We start from the raw sequence: 19,897 nt of genomic DNA on the forward strand, positions 1-19,897 counted from the left end.
CACACTAATTTATTGAATTCTAGGCTAAATAGAATCCAGCTATTCAAATATATGTGTATTTGAACATATAAATTCACAATGAACTACTTTTTTTTTTTTTTTTTTTTTTCGGCTCACTGCAACCTCCGCCTCCCGGGTTCAAGCAATTCTCCTGCCTCAGCCTCCCAAGTAGCTGGGATTACAGGTGTGTGCCACCACACCCGGCTAATTTTTGTATTTTCAGTAGAGACAGGGTTTCACCATGTTGGTCAGGCTGGTCTTGAACTGACCTCGTGATCCGCCCATCTCAGCCTCCCAGAATGCTGGGATTACAGGCATGAGCCACTGTGCCTGGCCACAGTGAACCACTTTTTAATTAGAACCAAACCTGTCTACATATTTCTTAAACATCTGAATTAAGATAAAAGTAGAACATTAACACATTTTCCAGACTGGCCCTGTATTTTTTTATCAGGCTTGAATTCCTGTTCTCAGTTTGGGTATTACCAGCATTCCCACACCTTGAAAAAAGTGTTTCTCAGTGCAGGCTGGCTGTTTTAGGTATGTTGCCTCTGAAAGTAGTGATCAAGAGAAGAAAGGCAAATGTTTTCTGGGTAATAGATTCTTGGGTGAAACTGGTTTTCTGAATCTTGGAATGGGTTGTCCCATGAAGAAGAGTCTGGTTCTTTATCTGTATGGTTCATTCAGCTGAATTGGCAAGGTCGTAAATTCTGTAAGTTATTTAGATTTGTTCTGTTATGTTGCTACCTATCCTGTGATTATATACAGTACTTCTGAGCCTAGCCAGTGAGCTTACAGATGTGGGCTACTAGTCACAAGGGGAGAAGCTGAGAGAAAGAGAATGGATTAATGCAGATCCATGCCATTACTAAATACTCTGAGCTGAAGTCCTACTGATGATAAATAGGGAGGATTATATTTACAATATGTTCACTATTTTTATTCAAAGCTCTCTGAGCTAGACTTCATTCAACCAGAGCATTCCAGAAAAACATCTGCATTCTTTGGAGGCTACTTTTATCAAGATGGATTTCTTATGTGTGGTACAGTTACTTGGGAAGCATGTAAAATTGAATCATTTTCTTTCTTTCTTTTTTTTTTTTTTGTTTTTGAGACAGAGTCTCGCTCTGTCACCCAGGCTGGAGTGCAGTAGCACAATCTTGGCTCACTGCAAACTCTGTCTCCCGAGTTCATGCCATTCTCCTGCCTCAGCCTCCTGCACAGCTGGGACTACAGGCGCCTACTACCTCGCCTGGCTAATTTTTTGTATTTTTTTTTTTTAGTAGAGATGGGGTTTCACCATGCTAGCCAGGATGGTCTCAATCTCCTGACCTCGTGATCCACCTGCCTTGGCTCCCAAAGTGCTGGGATTACAGGCGTGAGCCACCACGCCTGGCCGAAATGGAATCATTTTCAGACCTTTGAAAAGCAGCCAGTTCAGGCTGGAGGACAACAGTTGTGAACAGCTGAACAGCAACACTTCCCAGCAGTTTAAGGAAGGAAATGGCAGTAAGCCCCCATTTGATTGGGAAGTCAAATCTTAGGCTGGTTGAAGATAGCAGCTGCCTGCCCTATCCTTTGTGTTATCTAACCATTCCACAGCTCATACACAGAAGTGCAGCAGGAGTGGAAGTCATGGGGTCATTTAGACTGCAGGGGGTCTGACAGAGGGAGGAAGGATGGGGAGAGGCGAATAAGAAAAGCTCTCCTCCCTGTACTCCCATGACTTCTGAGTTCATGCTAACAGCAAGCCTGTCTCTCTGAAATGCAGTAAACTGCTGATAAGCCTAATGCCTGCCCTCTTCTACTCGATCTGAAAATCCCATCATTAGTTATTCTTTGTATTGAGTAAGGCCATTTTTCCCCCAGAGCTCCACTATTAAGACATACCAGGAAAGCATTAACATAGCTGCATCTAACAGAAGATGAGATGTTGAAAAGTAAAGTTCAGAAATATTGATGAATGGCATATTAGATAGGTCAGTGTTGACAGACGAGGAGACAGGGATAAAAAGGAGCTTAGATGCTGTCTTCCTGAGCTGTCAGCATAGAAAAGCAGGTTCTTGGGCAGTGGGGAGGGCATGAAAGGCCACCATCTCAACACAGATATTTTCCAAGGGCCACCTCTGCAGTTGCTGTTTACTGCATTTACTGCCAAAGAAACTCACTACAGATGAACTTTGTGGACTTGATCCTTCATTCTTCTTTGCACACAAATGCTTAAAGCAGTTGCCTTCTTTTCCTGTCTGAAGGGAGTTTCCTAAGACTTGAGTTGTCTTGTAGGCATTGGGTCCCAGTGCTATGTTTTTAATTTATACCATGAGAGAGTGGGATGGAGTCTTCCAGAATGAGGTGGAGAAAGGAGAAGTCTCATCTGTGAAGAATCATGCTGGAGAAGATAACATTATTGCCTGGATATCTTTCAGGATGTTTGGACCAGGAAGAGAGTACAACTTCACTCGGCCCAATGAGAAGGGAGAGTATGAGATTGCTGAAGGCATCAGTGCAACTGTATTTCGCACAGTGCTGGTGTGTGGTAGCCTTTTTTGTTACATTCTCTTCCCCAGGGGCATGTGTGATCAATAGCCTTGAGAGTTCCATCAACTATGTTATTGACTTTAGGGTCTCTGGTTTCCAGTTGTTTCCTTTCTCCCTTTGTTTTCTGTTCCTGTAACTTTTAAGTCCTTGCTTGTTTGTGTGTGAGCTCTATCAGTTACCAAGTTCTGATTAAACAAGTCAAGATAGCCAGGAGCTGTCTTGCCATCTAATGAATCATCCAATTTGGTGATAATTCCGGTAGCTCATTGCTTTAACCGAACCAGGAATGCATAGGGATGAAGAAGTAATTTTTCATCTTGTTCTTTGCCTACATTTTTTCTTCCTATTTACAGGATTATTACAAAACCGGTATCATCAATTGTCCTGATGGCATCTCTATCCCAGATCTTAGAGATACATGTGATTATCTCTGCATTAATTTTGATTTCAACACTATCCGATGTCAAGATCTGAGTAAGTACAGGAGCAGCTGCCAGCTGCACTTAAGCAGCTGAACTTTGTGTTTTCTTGTAAGTCACTGATTTTTTGTTGTTTTTGAGACAGAGTCTCGCTCTGTTGCCAAGGCTGGAGTGCAGTGGCGTGATCTCGGCTCACTGCAACCTCCACCTCCGGGGTTCAAGGGAATCTCCCTGCCTCAGCCTCCCAAGTAGCTGGGATTACACACGCCTGCCACCATGCCTGGCTAATTTTTGTATTTTTAGTAGAGTCAGGGTTTCGCCATGTTGGCCGGGCTGGTTTTGAACTCCTGACCTCAGGTGAACTGCCCGCCTTGGCCTCCCAAAGTGCTGGGATTACAGGCGTGAGCCACCAAGCCCAGCTGACATTTTTTATTATTAAACAGAAAGAGTTTCAGGTGTAGGTTGAAAATCTTCTGCAGAGGCAGAGATGTGATACTGACTAACCCTTTTCCTCTCTTGGTTCAAAGCACTGTGAGAAACTGGAGCAGACAAAGGAAAACAGATAGTAGTTTCTAAATGGAGCTTAACCAGTGGGAGACCAAGCTGACAGCTGCCTTCTTGGGACTTTGGTGTCTCAACTCTAACAAACAAGGATACTGATTGTCCAACATGAGGAACAGTTCACTAATAAAGTCAAATAGCACAAATTGGCCAGGTTCTCCTGATCATTATATTGCCCCCCTTTTTTTTTTTTAATTTGAGATGGGGTCTTGCTGCTATGTTGCTCAGGCTGGTCTCAAACTCCTGGCCTCAAGCAGTCCTCCCACCTCAGCATCCTGAGTAGCTGGGACTACAGGTACATGCCACCACACCTGGCTGCTATTATTATTTTGTTTTGGAGACAGAGTCTCACTCTGTCACCCAGGCTGGAGTGCAGTGGCACAATCTCAGCTCACTGCAGCCTCCACCTCCCGGATTCAAGCAGTTCTTCTGCCAGAGCAGCTGGGATTACAGGCGCATGCCACCATGCCCGGCTAATTTTTGTATTTTTAGTAGAGATAGGGTTTACACCATGTTGGCCAGCCTGGTCTCGAACTCCTGACCTCAAATGATCTGCCACCTCGGCCTCCCAAAGTGCTGAGGTTACAGGCGTGAGCCACTGCGCCCAGCCTATAATTATTAACTTAGTGTTTGCTAAGTGCTTTATAGATACGGACTTGCTTAAATCTTTAACAATCCTGAAAGATGGGTGATAACCTCATTTAAGAAATCAGCTTGTTCAGAGCTCTAGGCATTAAGGCTAGGATTAGAACTCAGATTGTCTGACTGCAAATTCCATGCTCTTATTACCTGGGCTTCCTGAAATTATTTAAATAACTATTCTTTGAATTTCGTGATACATTTCCCTGCATGTTGCATGAAGTACATGTGATTTCTCTACTGAGTGTATTACACATTTAGAGTAAGTCCTTTGGTGTCACCAAAATTCAGATTATTCCTCTATTATGGTACTCTAACTCTATGAAATCAGGATCCAAACCATCTTCAGAAGAGGTACTACAAATGATGATTTCATCTCTTACAGAATGAACATTTATGGTCTGACCTTGTATGTCCAACAAAACCCCAACTGATCAGAATGCTCAAGGATTACTAAACATGAGTAAATTGAAGAGTGGTAGAATAGGAGACATACCTTAACAAAGCTTAATTATCACCTTGGAGCAGGAAACAATCTCTTTGCCTTTAAATGTGCCACTTCTCTGAACCTCATCAATGATAACAGCCATTCCCTCATAGTCTTTTTCTCTCCAGTAATATGGGCATTTAGGCAGAAAGCATGTTCACCCACATTTTCTCTCTGCAGGTGCTTTACTGCATGAACTGTCCAATGACGGTGCTCATAAGCAGTTTGATCACTACCTCGAAGAGCTGATCTTGCCTATCATGGTGGGCTGTGCCAAGAAAGGAGAGCGAGAGTGCCACATTGTTGTGCTGACGGATGAGGATTCTGTGGACTGGGATGAAGACCACCCTCCACCAATGGGGGAGGAATATTCCCAAAGTAGGAGCTTCTGGCATGGTGTAGATGTTTTCAGCAAGAAACTCGCTACCTGGAGTAGCAGCTTGATCCTAGAACCACTGTGAATATCAACGTTGAGCCTGTGATGAGCACACTCACCTGGATGACAAATCCCTAGTGATGCAGGGCTAGCCTTTATGCTGGGGAATCAGGGAATGTTGTTACACCATTCACTTTTTCTCTGGTGTCTCGTACTGCGTAAGATACTGAGGCAGCACATTAAATGATGGTGTCATTCTTCTCTTAATTCATTTTTAAATCCTTTTGAATTGGTAATCAGAATTCAAAAAACAACAGGATATACACTAAAAAGTCTTACTCTCACTCCTGCCCCATCTATCCAGTTTTGCTTCTCAATTTCTTTTACAGGCTTCCAAGTATATTCAATGTACATAGATAACCAATTACTTGTTTTCTCCTCCTTTTTCATGTACCATATTATACAGCTCTTCTGTGCCATGTGTTAACAAAAATCTTCGATATTATGGGCCGGGCACGGTGGCTTACGCCTGTAATCCCAGCACTTTGGGAGGCCGAGGCAGGAGAATCACGAGGTCAGGAGTTCGAGACCAGTCTGGCCAACAGACTCTACTAAAGAAAGAGTAGAAAGCCCGTCTCTACTAAAAATACAAAAAATTAGCCAGGCATGGTGGTGTGTGCCTGTAGTCCCAGCTACTCAGGAGGCTGAGGCAGGAGAATCAGGTGAACCTGGGAGGCAGAGGTTGCAGTGAGCTGAGATCGCGCCATTGCACTCCAGCCCAGGTGACAGCGTGAGACTCCGTCTCAAAAAAAAAAAAAATCCTCGACATTCTTTTTCTGTGGCTCTATAGTATTCCCTTGCACAAATGTGCCATAATTGATTTAACCAGCCATTCCTGGACATTTAAACTATTGGCCAGGCACAGTGGCTCATGCCTGTAATCCTAGCACTTTGGGAGGCCGAGATGGGCGGATTGCTTGAGGTCAGGAGTTCATGACCACCTTTGCCAATATAGTGAAACCCCGTTTCTATTAAAAATATAAAAATTAGCTGGGCGTGGTGGCTCATGCCTATAATCCCAGCTACTCAGGAGGCTGAGAGGCAGGAGAATCACTTGAACCCAGGAGGTGGACATTGGATGTTGCAGTGAGCCGAGATCACGTCACTGCACTATAGCCTGGGTGGCAGAGCGAGACTCCATCTCAAAAAAAAAAAAAAAATTATACCTTTATAATTTTGATAGATGTTGCCAAATTATGCTCCATAAAATTTGTACCAATTTACACTCACAAAACAATACATGACAGGTTTGTTTCCCACCCCCTCACCAAAACAGTGGCTTTTTTTTTTTTTTTTTTTTTTTTGAGACAGAGTCCTGCCTCCTGGGTTCAAGTGATTCTTATGCCTCAGCCTCCCAAGTAGCTGGGACTACAGGTGTGTGCCACCACGCCTGGCTAATTTTTATATTAGTAGTAGAAACAGGGTTTCACCATGTTGGCCAGGCTGGTCTCAAATTCCTGACCTCAAGTGATCCACCCACCTCAGCCTCCCAAGTGCTAGGATTGTAGGCGTGAGCCACCATGCCTGGCCAACAGTGGCTTTTGAAAAATTTTTTTTACAGATAGAATCTTGCTCTTTCACCCAGGCTGGAGTGCAGTGGTGCAGCCATGGCTCACCGCAGCCTCAAACTCCTAGTCTCAAGTGATTCTCCCACCTCAGCCTCCAAGTAGCCTGGGCTGCAGGTGTGTGCCACCACGATTGGCTAATTTTGTGTGTGTGTGTGTGTGTAGAAATGGGGTCTATGTTGCCTTGCCTAGGCTAGTCTCAAACTCCTCGACTCAAGCCATCTTCCTTTATCTGCCACCCAAAGTGTTGGGATTACAGGCGTGAGCCACTGTGCCTGGCCCCAAAACAGTGTTTTTAAGACTTTTATCTTTGCTACTTTCTTAATAGGTAAAAAACCGCAGAATCTCATGATTGGCATGAGTTTTAATTACATTTTTTATTTCATGAGTGAGGCTGAATTTTTTTTTTTTTTTTTTTTTTTTTTTTTTGAGATGGTATCTCCCTTCTCTTGGCCAGGCTGGAGTGCAATGGCATGATCTCGGCTCACTGCAACTTCCCGCCTCCTGGGTTCAATTGCTTCTCCAGCCTCAGCCTCCCAAGTAGCTGGGATTACAGGCACCCACCACTACGCCTAATTTTTGTATTTTTAGTAGAGACAGGGTTTTACCATGTTGGCCAGGCTGGTCTCCAACTCCTGACTTCAACTGATCTGCCTGCCTCAGCCTCCCAAAGTGCTGGGATTACAGGTGTGAGCCACCACACCCAGCCAAAACCTTTTTAGTTTTCAAGAGCCATTGTAATTTCCTTTTTTGTTAATGGTGTTTGTGCCTTTTGCCCATTATAAAATCAGATTGTTAGTCTTTTTACTTAGTGATTTGTGAAAGTTCTATTTGTGGCGGCTCTTTCTAATTAAGGAAATTAGCCTTTTATGAGTTGCAAATATTTTCTCGTTCAGTTGTCTTTTTAGCTTTGGTAAATGGTGGTTTAGGCTATGCAGAGATGTTATATTTCTATAATCATCAGCTTTTATGACTTCTAGGTTTAACGTTGTACCCAGAAAGTCCCCACCCTGAGACTATAAAAATTTCTCTTATGGTTTATGTATTATTTAACATTTAATCTTTGATCCATCTGGATTATTTGGGATTAGTGGTCAAGTATATCTTTCATTAGTTTGATTCTGTTAGCTTATCTCTTTCCTCTTAGGTCTTTACTCCATGGCTAACCCCTATTTTTTCTTTTACAGTTCTTTATAGCTCCAAGCTATACAGATTCTTCAAATATATTGAGAATAGGGATGTTGCAAAAACAGTGTTAAAGGAACGGGGCCTGAAAAACATTCGCATTGGAATTGAAGGTAAAAAAAAAAAAAAATCCCAGTCAATATTCAGGTTGGGTCTATGGCCACAGCTTATGTCCTCAAAATTTAGCCTCCAGAGGGCCTAGAAAATAGGCATACATGAAAACCACATTCTTCCTCAAGTTTGAAGGGTTCCTGTTTTTGTTTTTGTCGTTTTTCTTTTCATTTTATCTCCAGTTGAAAATGGTTCAGAGCAGCCACAGAAACAAGTTCGAGTTTACTACCTCAGGATAAAGAGCAGTGAGGGCAATACAACAGGGTTGTAGTAGGGAGATACAGCAGGGTTTGTGGGCTCACCAGGTGAGAGCGTCGTTCTGCCACCAGTCTTGGTGAAGATGTTTCTGGCATCTGGAAGGGTCCTTCTGAAAAAATAACTTGGGGACTCAAAATTTAAGATTATTCCAGCCGGGCGCAGTTTCTCATGCCTATAATCCCAGCACTTTGGGAGGCCAAGGCAGGCGGATCACTTGAGGTCAAGAGTTTGAGACCAGCCTGACCAACCTGGAGAAACCCCGTCTCTACTAAAAATATAAAACTTGTATTTTTGTATGGTGGCACATGCCTGTAATCCCAGCTACTCAGGAGGCTGAGGTAGGAGAATCACTTGAACCCGAGAGGCAAAGGTTGCAGGGAGCTGAGATCGTGCCATTGCACTCCAGCCTAGGCAACAAGAGTTAAACTTCGTCTTTTTAAAAAACAAAACAAAAAAAAGATTATTCCATACTTTTGAGGAATGTCTGAATATATTAACAGAACTACTTTGAATGATCTTGAGCAGTGGCTCCCAACTTGTGGTCCCCATGGAAGGCTCTCAAGAGACGGATTCCTGGAGAGTGCTAAAGTCATCTGGTCTCCCCTATGTGGATGTTTTTTTTTTGAGATGGAGTCTCACTCTGTTGCCCAGCTGGAGTGCAGTGGCACCATCTCGGCTCACTGCAAGCTCTGCCTCCTTGATTTATGTGATTCTTCTGCCTCAGCCTCCTGAGTAGCTGGGACTACAGGCACTCGCCACCACGCCTGGCTAATTATTTTGTATTTTTAGTAGAGATGGGGTTTCACCATGTTAGCCAGGATGGTCTCGATCTTCTGATCTTGTGATCCGCCTACCTCGGCCTCCCAAAGTGCTGGGATTACAGGTGTGAACCACCGTGCCTGACCTCCTACGTGGATCTTTGTTTGACTCTTGTGCTTTGCTACTCTTGTGGCCTCATTTCTGCCCACAGAACCCGTCAAAGCTTCATTGTGTCTGACTTAAGTTGAATTTAAAGTTGGAAGACTTTTTTTTTTTTTAAGAGACACACTGGAGTACTTCTGCTCACACTGGAGTACAGTGACACAATCATGGCTTACTGCATTCTTGCCTTCCTGGGCTCAACTGGTTCTCCTGCCTCAGCCTGCCGTGTAGCAGAGACCACAGGCACGCACCACTGTGCTCCATTATTATTTTTTTTTAACCTTTTTTCTAAGAGATGAGATCTCCCTCTGGCCTAGACTGGTTCTGAACTCCTGGACTCAAGTGATCCTCCCGCCTTGGCCTCCCAAAGTGCTAGAATTACAGGTGTGAGCCACAGTGCCCAGCCTTGGAAGACGTTTTTGAGATTATTAAATCTCCTCCTACTCGGTCTTTCCCTTGTCTGTTAGGTGCATTTCCCAGAACAACCCATCAAACTGTTTTACCATTAGAACATTATGCCATACATATTTAATACATAACGGCCTCCCTCTCCTGCGTGCCTTCTAGTTAATAGCCTCTGAAGCTACTTTGACTATTTTTCCCATTTCCATGTGACAGACTTTCACATATTTTAGGCAGCATCTTTGTTTTTTCTTTAGGCTAAACATTCCACATTTCCTTAACTATTTCTCATACAGTATGCTCTCTAAGCAACAGAATTAAGAGGACTAGGGTAGCCATGCCTTGGCAGGATTTTTGTTCTATGGTATTGTTGCCAGCAACAACAGGCTCCTGAACTAGTTAGAGGCTTCTCTCCTTTCCATTAGAAGGGATAGCATTCTTGTTACTTCTCAGATTAGTTCCTTCTAGGGACAAGACCTACTATCTGACTAAAAGGAAGTGAACATGTAGGTGACTGGGGCTGGGAGAGCATGGGGGCAGGGACTGGTCACTTCCCACATATTTTCTGTGCTGTGATTTTGGGAGAAAACTGATGTGGTTACGAAGGAGAAAGTATGGACAGCAGAGTGAGCACAATGTGTTAGTCATGAGAATGGCCTTTTTCCGTTGCAGGTTACCCTACCTGTAAAGAAAAAATTAAGAGAAGGCCTGGTGGCCGGTCTGAAGTCATCTATAATTACGTACAACGCCCCTTCATCCAGATGTCATGGGAAAAGGAAGAAGGGAAGAGTCGCCATGTGGATTTCCAGTGTGTTCGAAGCAAATCCCTCACGAATCTGGTAGCTGCTGGAGATGATGTCTTGGAGGACCATGAAATATTAATGCATCACCCACCCCAAGTGGATGAACTTGACCGGCTAAATGCCCCACTTTCTCAGATGGCTTCTAACGACTTTCAGGATTAGGGCCAGCTGTGGGTCTACCCCTTGTGGGAGCCCATCTCACCTAAGATGCCTGCAGCCAGCCCTCCCTCATGATTTGTCTCACCCTGAGTAGGAATCATGCTTCTCCCCTATCCTTTTCCTTTCTCCCATAATTAACATGTGTCCTTTTCAGTAAGTCTGTGCCTCTGGCAGGGGATGAAGAAGTACTCAAATTAGCTACCATCTTTGCAGCAGCCCTGGTGACTTGAAAATTTGGGTCTGGTGCTGTTCACTGAGTCTTTGTGTAACGGCAAAAGCAGGAAAGGAAGTCAAGACTGTTGCCTTGTGTTTAGCAAAGCAGTCCTTATCCTTTATACTCTGTTCTTGGGTTTTGTTTTTGTTTTGTTTTTGTTTTGTTTTATACCAGGCAAATTGCTTTGTAGCAAAGGGACCAAACTTAAAAGGTGACAATCTCTAACTTTTAAAAACAGGCACCAATTGGATGCTCGTTAGAGGTTAATGAAGATGCCATTCTTGGTGGCCTCTGCACCCAAATTGCATCTGGAAAGAACTAGGGTCTCGTTCAGAATGTCCAAAAGGAAATTCCTAAGAGGTTAAATTCAGATTTGCATCTCATTAACTCAGCAAACAATTCAAAACCACAGATTCTTTGGCAGGAAGGATAATAGAATAATAATGTTGATGAGACCTTTTTAGCTTCAAGGTTTTGGAGTCTAAAAACAAATGGATGATTCATTTGGAATGAAACTCATAACACAAGTAGAAGAACCTCCAAATCAGGCCAATTGGGTTATCCTGGTTGGAATCTGGTGTGAAACCATAGGTCTTAACACTCTGGAGCAGCACATTGCTGTGGATGTGGCTAGGAGACCTTAGATATGGCTTAAAGGCTTTTAAGATGAAGACAGAAATTGCTCACAATTGCTCAGTTTCTCAACAGAAAGACTTGTAAGAGTGCCAGCATGGGGTGTATGCAGTGAAGCTGGGTGGGAAGCATCATCTGCACAGTCGCTGTCCTAGCAGGATTTTTCTCTGTATCTTTTCATACCATGGGATTTTTGGATATCAGTGTATTTTGGTTCTTGAAATAGCCTAATAGCTGCTCACACGTTGGGTAAGAAAATTATACCAGTGTCATCCCTAAAGGAAGGGTGAGTTGAATGGAAATTAAGCCCAGTCATTTTATTTGATCTATCAGCTCTATTATCAGTGCATGATCACCCAGATCACCCTCCTCAGCCCCCACAGTGCTGAACCATCTTCCTTCCTCTTCTCCATGGCTATTAATAGTACGGCTAAATTTAGAGTCCAGAGCCAGATAAAAGTATTTTGGGATTATCTCCCAGTTTGTGGTAGAAGCTGACTGGAATACAGGTTGAGTATCTCTTATCCAAAATGCTTGGGACCAGAAAGGTTTCAGGTTTCACATTTTGGAATACCTAACAGTTAAGTACCCGAAATCTGAAAGGCTTTTGAACATCATGTCGGCACTCAAAAAAAAGATTTTGGAGCACTTCAGATTTTGGATTTTTGGATTTGGGATGCTCATCCTGTGTAGGAGAGGCTACTCCATTCCATGTAATGACCTAGTCATAATCATCCAAAGATAAAAGCCGGGTAGATGTTGAAAGCTCTTTCCAGGGCTGAAGAAGTGTTCTTATGTTCTCTACATATGACTGGCATCACTGTGGAAGTTAATACTCTGTTCTTCACTAGGATGTAGTAAGTGGTTAAATTGAGCTATTCCCCACCAGATGACTATTGGCATCCATTTGCAAGGCCAATGGCCTGGATTAAGGGTTAGGATTATTTGTAGCTAGAAGGTAATTTTACTTCTATGAAACTAATTGGCTCATATTTGAGGTCAGGTTTGGCCTTGACCTTTACCAGTACATTTATACCCACTACCAGTTGACTAGCCCAGATAATTGTTAAATGGTGCTTCCTTTCTGCTTCTCAGTAGACTTCCATGCCATTACAAAGGAAATTTGAATTACCTAGTGTTTGTATATTCCATAATAAGTATGTATAACTTCTGTTTCACAGCTTAGGTATTGTTAACATTTAAGTGTAAACATGCCACAACAAACACTTAAAAATGAAAACTAATTAGTTCTTGCTTAGGGAAAATACCAGGTATGAAGTATGGCGTATACTTGACACTGTTCTGTGTAACCCTTTACTTTGCTTAGGCTTTCCAGATTGAGGTCTTTTTTCCCCCAAGTTAGGTTAACATGCATTTAACCCCAACCTGTGGGGTTTCAGTAAGCTGGAAATCTTTGATGGTAGGCTTTCTAGTGTCACGAGGTGGTGGTGACTGAAGGAAAAGCTGGGATCACAGGTTCCTTCTGGTGGAGAGGAAGGTTTATGTCTCTGCCCCTCCCATCACCCTCCACCTGGAGCTCACCCAAGCCTGCTCCATTCCCAGGGGCAGGCCATTCTGCAAAAGCAGGACCTCTCAGTCCTCACAGAAACAAGGGCTGGGTTGAGGTCACCCCCTTCATAGTTGGTTACTGGCCAGATGGGTAAGAGGCATTTGTAATTGTAAAAAGGTGGAACTTGGGTTTGGTGTTTTCTTCTAAGTGCCTAAATAAGCAAGCCAGGCTGTTGACAGAGAAACATTTTCATAAGAAAATGGTTTTAGCCAGAGTAATCGGCAAGCCGAGATTAACCCGAATCTGAAGTTTAGAATCTTGAGTTTGCACCTGCATCATACCATGCTGTTTCGATGAGGAAACATTTGCCACTGAGGAGTTGGAGGGCGGGCAAGATGAGTGTTAAAGTGAGTCAGATCATTTAACGGTTTCCCCTAAGCCCTGGAAAGGCTTATAATGTATTGTTAACATTTAAGTGTTCTGAAGTTAAAAAGCAAGGGTTTTTGGCCAGGCGTGGTGGCTCATGCCTGTAATCCCAGCACTTTGGGAGGCCAAGGCCGGCAAATCACCTAAGGTCAGGAGTTTGGGGACCAGCCTGGCCAACACAGTGAAACCCCGTGTCTACTAAAGATACAAAAAAATCAGCTGGGTGTGGTGGCGAGCACCTGTAGTCCCAGCTACTTGGGAGGCTGAGGCAGGAGAATTGCTTGAACCTGGGAGGTGGAGGTTGCAACGAGCCAAGATCGTGCCACTGCACTCCAGCCTGGGCAACAGAGCAAGACTCTGTCTCAAAAAAGAAAGAAAGAAAAAAAAGGTTTTGGCTGGGTGCAGTGGCTCATGCCGGTAATCCCAGCACTTTGGGAGGCCAAGGTGGGAGGATCACTTGAGGTCAGGAGTTTGAGACTGGCCTGGGCAACATAAAAAATAAAAAAGTAGCCAGGCATGGACATGGTAGTGCATTGCTGTAGTCCCAGCTACTCAAGAGGCCGAGGCAGGATGACTCTTGAGCTCAGGAGGATGAGGCTGCAGTGAGACATGGCGACGGCACTGCACTCCAGCCTGTATGGCAGAGCAAGACCCTGTCTCAACATTTTAAGTCAAAGGTTTGTAGTAATGTATTCAATGCCACTTCTTGCCATCACTTTGCAATTCTTGAAATGGGTATACTGAGCTCAGAAAGCAAATCTGATGCCTTCATGGGAGACGGAGCCATATTTGTGTTCTGGGTGGGATCACTAGTGCAGGAGAACATTACATTTTCTTCTGAAGGCAAAATGCTTGTAGGTTTTGCCTCTTTGTATTTACTTTTAAAATTGCACTTGTTCACCTACCAGTGTTTACGAAATCCTGTATTTGGGATGCTTTTTCTATAATAAAATATTATCATTTGAGTGTCTGGTTTTTTTAGCAGAAAGTAAAATTAGAAATAAAGATGTTGGGCTGGGCGCGGTGGCTCATGCCTGTAATCCCAGCACTTTGCGAGGCCAGACGGGTGGATCACTTGAGGTCAGGAGTTCGAGACCAGCCTGGCCAAGGTGACAAAACCCTCTCTCTCCTAAATACAAAAATTAGCCAGGCGTAGTGGCATGTGCCTGTAGTCCCAAGTACTGGGAAGGCTGAGGCAGAAGAATCACTTGAACCTGTGAGGTGGACGCTGCAGTGAGCCGAGATTGTGCCACTGCACTCCAGCCTGGGTGACAGAGTGAGACTCCATCTTAAAAAAAAAAAAAAAAAAGTAGGTGGGTCTTTGAGGACTTCCCTGCCAAGGTGGTAGTTGAAGCCACAGTATGGAGATCACCAAGAGATCACACGACTGAAGAGGGCAAAGGCACCAGCACCAACATTTAAGTGTTGTGGAACTAGTAAGGAAGTCAGGGAGATGGAAGGAGAGTTTGTTTGTTTTAAAGGTTAACAGTATGAATGCAGCAGATCAAGATGAGGACTGAAGGGAACCCAATGGATATGGCAGAACACCAGTGACTAGAGGAGTGATAACAAATACAAGCGTGTTTTACACAGCAGATAATTAATACTAACATTTCACACATGGGGCAGAGACCAGATGAGCATGGATTCAAGTGGGGAAGTGAGAAACAAAGTAAAAGTGACTGCAGAGTGTTCCTTATGCTCTTCACAAAAGTAATACCTATTCATAGATCCATGCCTCCACCACAACAGGAGCATAACGACCAGCCTACAAAACCCTGGACTGCTTACTTGTTTTCCTTCTGCCAAATCACTGCTGCCTAAATAAAAACATCTCTGCGATGCTTCACTAAGCTACTCATAACTCTGGGTTGGCTTGTCATCACAGTCACATCAACACTAATGTAAATAAGGTGATGCTACATTCCATTAAGCCACTTGGTGGGAATTCTTTCAAACTGATCTGCAATTCAGAACCACAGTGAGCTCCCTGTTGCCTCACCAGACTGCCTGGAACTGAGCTCTGTGCATCACAGACGCTTGAATGTTGCTTGGGCAAGGTGTCTTATCTCTGAAAACGTGCGTGAAAAAGCATCACGGAGGCCGTTTTTGTCAGTGTTGGCTTTGATGGATCATTCCAGAGAAATATGCTCTGTAGGAAATGCAAATGTCATTCACTGAATCCTTCTGAATTAAAAACACCACTTGGGTTACACAGAAGCCAAGGAGAACCAGGACAAGGCGATCTAAAAAAGTGCTTTCCAAGGAAGTAAGTCTGACAAAGGGCATTACCTACTGATGGCAGAGGGGGACTCCTATTAGGCTGTATAGATGAGTTTTCAAATTGGCAATCTGTTTTGCAGAATCTGAGTATTAATCCTGAAGCAACTCATGTGAATCTTACTTCTGACCTTTTGTTTTTTTTGAGACAGTCTCACTCTGTCACCCAGGCTGGAGTGCAATGATGGCACGATCTCAGCTCATTGCAACCTCCACCTCCCAGGCTCAAGTGATTCTCCCACCTCAGACTCCTGAGCAGCTGGGACCACAGACACGTGCCACCACACTAATTTTTTGTATTTTTGGTAGAGGCAGGGTTTCGCCATGTTGCCCAGGTTGGTCTTGAACTAGGCTCAAGCGATCCACTCACTTCAGCCTCCCAAAGTGCTGGGATTAAAGCGTGAGCCATCATACCCAGCCCTTTGAAAGTAATTCTAAGAGCAACAATGGATCAAGCTGGTAACCACCCATCAACACTCAGAAAAGCAGCCAGGGTAATTGAGATGCGAGGAGGGGAGTATGAAATAAATGCCAATCAACCAAGCCAACTAAAAAGAAACAGGTACTGAAGAAAATGGTGATGCACTCCTGAACTGGGAAACCAAATGATATGATTTTGGTTTCATTTTAGTATGCAATAGTTACATATTATTTTCTCACTCCCTCGATGAGAGTAGGAAACAATTTCTGTGAACAGGATCAACACTGAGCCAGTGTTGCCCAACATGTTTCTTAGGATTCATAAGCCTTAGAAAGACATGACCCATTTTGGCTGCATTTAGCTTTCTCTGCCTGCAGTTTCTACTCTTAGTTGGTCTTTGCCCCTCCCTTCTTGACTCCTTGAGGTGCTTTTCCCTACCCAGAAAGGGGCTAATAAGTGGGCCATATGGGACTCCTCCAGTACACAACATCTCAGAGACAGAACCCTGCTCTGATGGACACAGGGCTGAACAATTCCTTTTTTTTTTCTTTTTGAGACGGAGTCCCGCTCTATCGCCCAGGCTGGAGTGCAATGACACGATCTCAGCTCACTGCAACCTCTGCCTCCCGGGTTCAAGCGATTCTCCTGCCTCAGCCTCCTGAGTAGCTGAGACTACAGGCTCGTGCCACCATGCCCAGCTAATTTTTGTATTTTTAGTAGAGCCGGGATTTCACTGTGTTAGCCAGGATGGTCTCGATTTTCTGACCTTGTGACCCCCCTGTCTCGGCCTCCCAAAGTCCTAGGATTACAGGTATGAGCCACTGCACCTGGCCAACATTTCCATCTTATGAGCTCATGAGATTCCTGGTTGACTCCAGGCTGGGAAAAAATGGGGCTAGGCTGTAAAGGGCTGTACAAAAGGTCCACCAGATGACAGCACTTTTGTCAGGATGTGCCCTTGGCCTTACTGTGAGGGGAGGGCCCACTGCCCTGCAACACTGAGGTGGGTGGAAGCAGCACATGCAGTCGGGGCAAGAGAAGTCTCTTCATATGCACAGTGATTCAGGAGACTAGCTCCCTAAGAACAAAAGTCAGTCCCAGCTTCCCTGAGATGGAAAAGCACTTTGCATGAAGATGGTGATACAGTTTTGAAATTAACACTTGAAATTAGGCGTTCTAATGGTTTGTGGACAAAGGGGTTAGTTAAAAGCAGCCGTCAGCACTCTGCCTCTAAGTTATATGCCACTATTTGCTTTAAATCACATCACAATCCCTTCTTGGCCTTTTTGCTAAGATCAAATGCAGTATCTGTTCTTATCAGTTTAATAAATCACACCACATATTTCCACTACTGTCTTCACACAGTTTATTCATAAGTTTAAAAGTTAAAATGTGGGCATTTTCCCCTAAAACAAATCATCCCCTGCCACTCCCCCACACAAAGACTCTCCCAACACTGCAGTTACTTCTCTTTACCCAGGCTTACCAAACATTCTTGCAAAACACACAGGAGTCAACACCCCAAATATTTGGTAATACAAAGAGACTACAAAGTTACACAAAAGAATCTCATTTACTTCCTTTTCACTAGCAGGCTATGAATGAAAGACTGAGAGGCAAACACATCACCTTCATCCAGAATTGAGACTTCCCTAACCTTTTTTCTTCCTCTAAGAGGTTAAAACCCAAAGCAGTTTCACTGACAACCGTAACTCTGATATTCCATTTTTCTCTTCCGAATGGCTAAGCTAGGACATACTTTCCTTTCAAAACTGATCTTCACAACCTCATTACTGGCAGAAAGCAGGCTCCCAGCTGCAGCTCGGCCACAATGCTCTGCAGCAGGCAAAGTTCCCACACAGGTGCAAATGATGCTTTAAGAGTTATCAAAACATTTTAAAAAATAATGTATTAATATGGAGCCTCCACATTTTTCTGACAAAATTCCTCTAAAGGTGGTGGCAGCTGTGAAACAGAAGGCACTTTGTGCTATACAATTCAGAGGGTCTCTCATGAGAGAACGACACAGCAGAGAGACCCAATCCGCCTAAGTTGCAGGCGACCCTTTAGGGTGGGGAGGAGTATCCCCCAGGAAGGCATCTGCAAAGGAAAAAATTGTAATCATGATTCCAAGGCAAAATGGCTACTTAAAGTTGAGAGAGAAGAAATACCAAGAGAGAAGACAAAACATGGTTGTGCCAAGGACTGAGGAGTGAACTTTACAAAGACTTGTCAGCTGGCTCTACTTCTATTGGGCTGGTTCCTTCACCATTTCCAAAGAGGTTCTGGAGACCTTGCAGGAACAGGAAAAGCACCTTAGCCAAGAGGGTTCCAGGCCTCCTGCCTAGGCCTGGGCTCTCCTTGTTAAGTTCCCAGGAATAAACTGAGTTCCCGTTGGCAGCACTTGCAGGTATTGCTGGTCCACAGCAACATCTGTCTTAGGGATTTTCTGGTACAGCCGTGAAGAGAAAGTGAGGGTTTTCCACATAATCCGGGATTCCTTGGCAATGCCCAAAGACTTTCTGGGCCTTCTAAGAGCAACAATGGATCAAGCTGGTAACCCCCATCAACACTCAGAAAAGCAGCATGGATATTTTAGATGGGGGACAGGGAGGAGATAAATCAATGGATTGACAGTCTTTATCTTAGTACCATATAATAAAGTGCACCATGAATGGAGGCTATAAGCCACTTGCCTGAGGCTGAGGTATGGGTAGAAACTACCATCACCACCCTCAGGGTGGTGGATCATTTCCTTCAGCCAGAATCCTGGCTGCTGAGACTGTCTTTATTGCTTTATTTCCTTAGTACTACGGAACTTTCAGCTATAAAGGAAATAACTTGGTGGGCTTGGCAGATAGCGTGTCACAAAATCACAGGAATTGGCTGATATTCGATGACCATACAAGACAATCTCAATAATGTTGGATGATGGCTGTTTTTCCCCTTCATTCTGATGAACTTAGGAAAACTCAAGTTGTTTTTAAAACACCTACCAAATTGGCTCATGATGCTTCGGAAGAAGCAGGATAGCTGTTTATGGCCGATGCAGTAGAAATGGTTGTCTTTGTTTACAGTTTTTCAGATGCATTATGGAAGAAAATCCTCTTACTATCACATTTCAGGAGACTTTACTATGACATACTGGTGGGTTCCATCAACTTCTTGGAAGCTCTTCAAGAGTGTGGGAGGAAAAGCATGATGTTGCACAAAGAACTCTGTTCCATGTAGGATTCCATGGCAAGATAATTATTTTGCTGCTTTCATGTAGGAAGGTATTGCCCCCCTTGCAGTCAGGCCCTCAAAGCGCTTGTACGTGTAATTGATGAAGACCCAGTCTTTGTTCTTGTAGTCAGTCTCAGGGTGATTACTTGTGGCCACTGGGAAAGAAACAGATGTGAGAGTTGATTCACTGCCTTACCTCCAAAGGACTACTCACGGTGCTGAAGACGGCACTCTGAAGAACATACCAGTTTCTATTTGGCAAAGCTTATTTTTCACTCTATGAATATTCTTTTTGTTTGTTTGTTTTTGAGACAGAGTCTCGCTCTGTCGCCAGGCTGGAGTGCAGTGGCACAATCTCGGCTCACTGCAACTTCTGCCTCCTGGGTTCAAGCAATTCTCCTGCCTCAGCCTTTCGAGAAGCTGGTACTACAGGCATGCACCACCACACCCAGCTAATTTTTGTATTTTTAGTAGAGATGAGGTTTCAGCATGTTGGCCAGGATGGCCTCAATCTCTTGACCTCGTGATCTGCCCACCTCGGCCTCCCAAAGTGCTGGGATTTCAGGCGTGAGCCACCGTGCCTGGCCTCACTCTATGAATTTTCTACATTTTCTTGCTCATGTTCTTTAAATCTCGTATTTCTTCACAATTTTTTTAATGTTTTATTTTCCTGTTCCTGTCATTTCAGATTACCTAACACTCAG

General features: G+C 44.0%; 2 protein-coding genes and 1 pseudogene across 8 annotated transcripts in view; 2 read left to right on the top strand and 1 right to left on the bottom strand.

The window, feature by feature from the left end:
- Positions 1-14,232, top strand: part of KCTD20 (potassium channel tetramerization domain containing 20) — a 44,428-nt gene extending 30,196 nt beyond the window's left edge. For all 5 annotated transcript variants that reach the window (XM_007972787.3, XM_007972788.3, XM_073005934.1 and 2 more), the window contains 5 exons: positions 2,427-2,529; positions 2,892-3,012; positions 4,825-5,022; positions 7,833-7,943; positions 10,195-14,232. In XM_007972787.3, coding sequence (XP_007970978.1) covers positions 2,427-2,529; positions 2,892-3,012; positions 4,825-5,022; positions 7,833-7,943; positions 10,195-10,487 — 826 coding nt within the window. In that variant the 3' untranslated portion in view covers positions 10,488-14,232. The remainder of the gene's footprint in view (positions 1-2,426; positions 2,530-2,891; positions 3,013-4,824; positions 5,023-7,832; positions 7,944-10,194) is intronic.
- A 3,005-nt stretch (positions 14,233-17,237) lies between these two features.
- LOC119626899 (U2 spliceosomal RNA) lies at positions 17,238-17,373 on the top strand (annotated as a pseudogene).
- Positions 17,318-19,897, bottom strand: part of STK38 (serine/threonine kinase 38) — a 54,296-nt gene continuing 51,716 nt past the window's right edge. For all 3 annotated transcript variants that reach the window (XM_007972782.3, XM_007972783.3, XM_007972785.3), the window contains exon 14: positions 17,318-19,348. In XM_007972782.3, coding sequence (XP_007970973.1) covers positions 19,218-19,348 — 131 coding nt within the window. In that variant the 3' untranslated portion in view covers positions 17,318-19,217. The remainder of the gene's footprint in view (positions 19,349-19,897) is intronic.

The sequence above is a fragment of the Chlorocebus sabaeus genome, chromosome 17 (genome assembly GCF_047675955.1).
Source record: "Chlorocebus sabaeus isolate Y175 chromosome 17, mChlSab1.0.hap1, whole genome shotgun sequence".
Classification (NCBI taxonomy): Eukaryota; Metazoa; Chordata; class Mammalia; order Primates; family Cercopithecidae; genus Chlorocebus; species Chlorocebus sabaeus.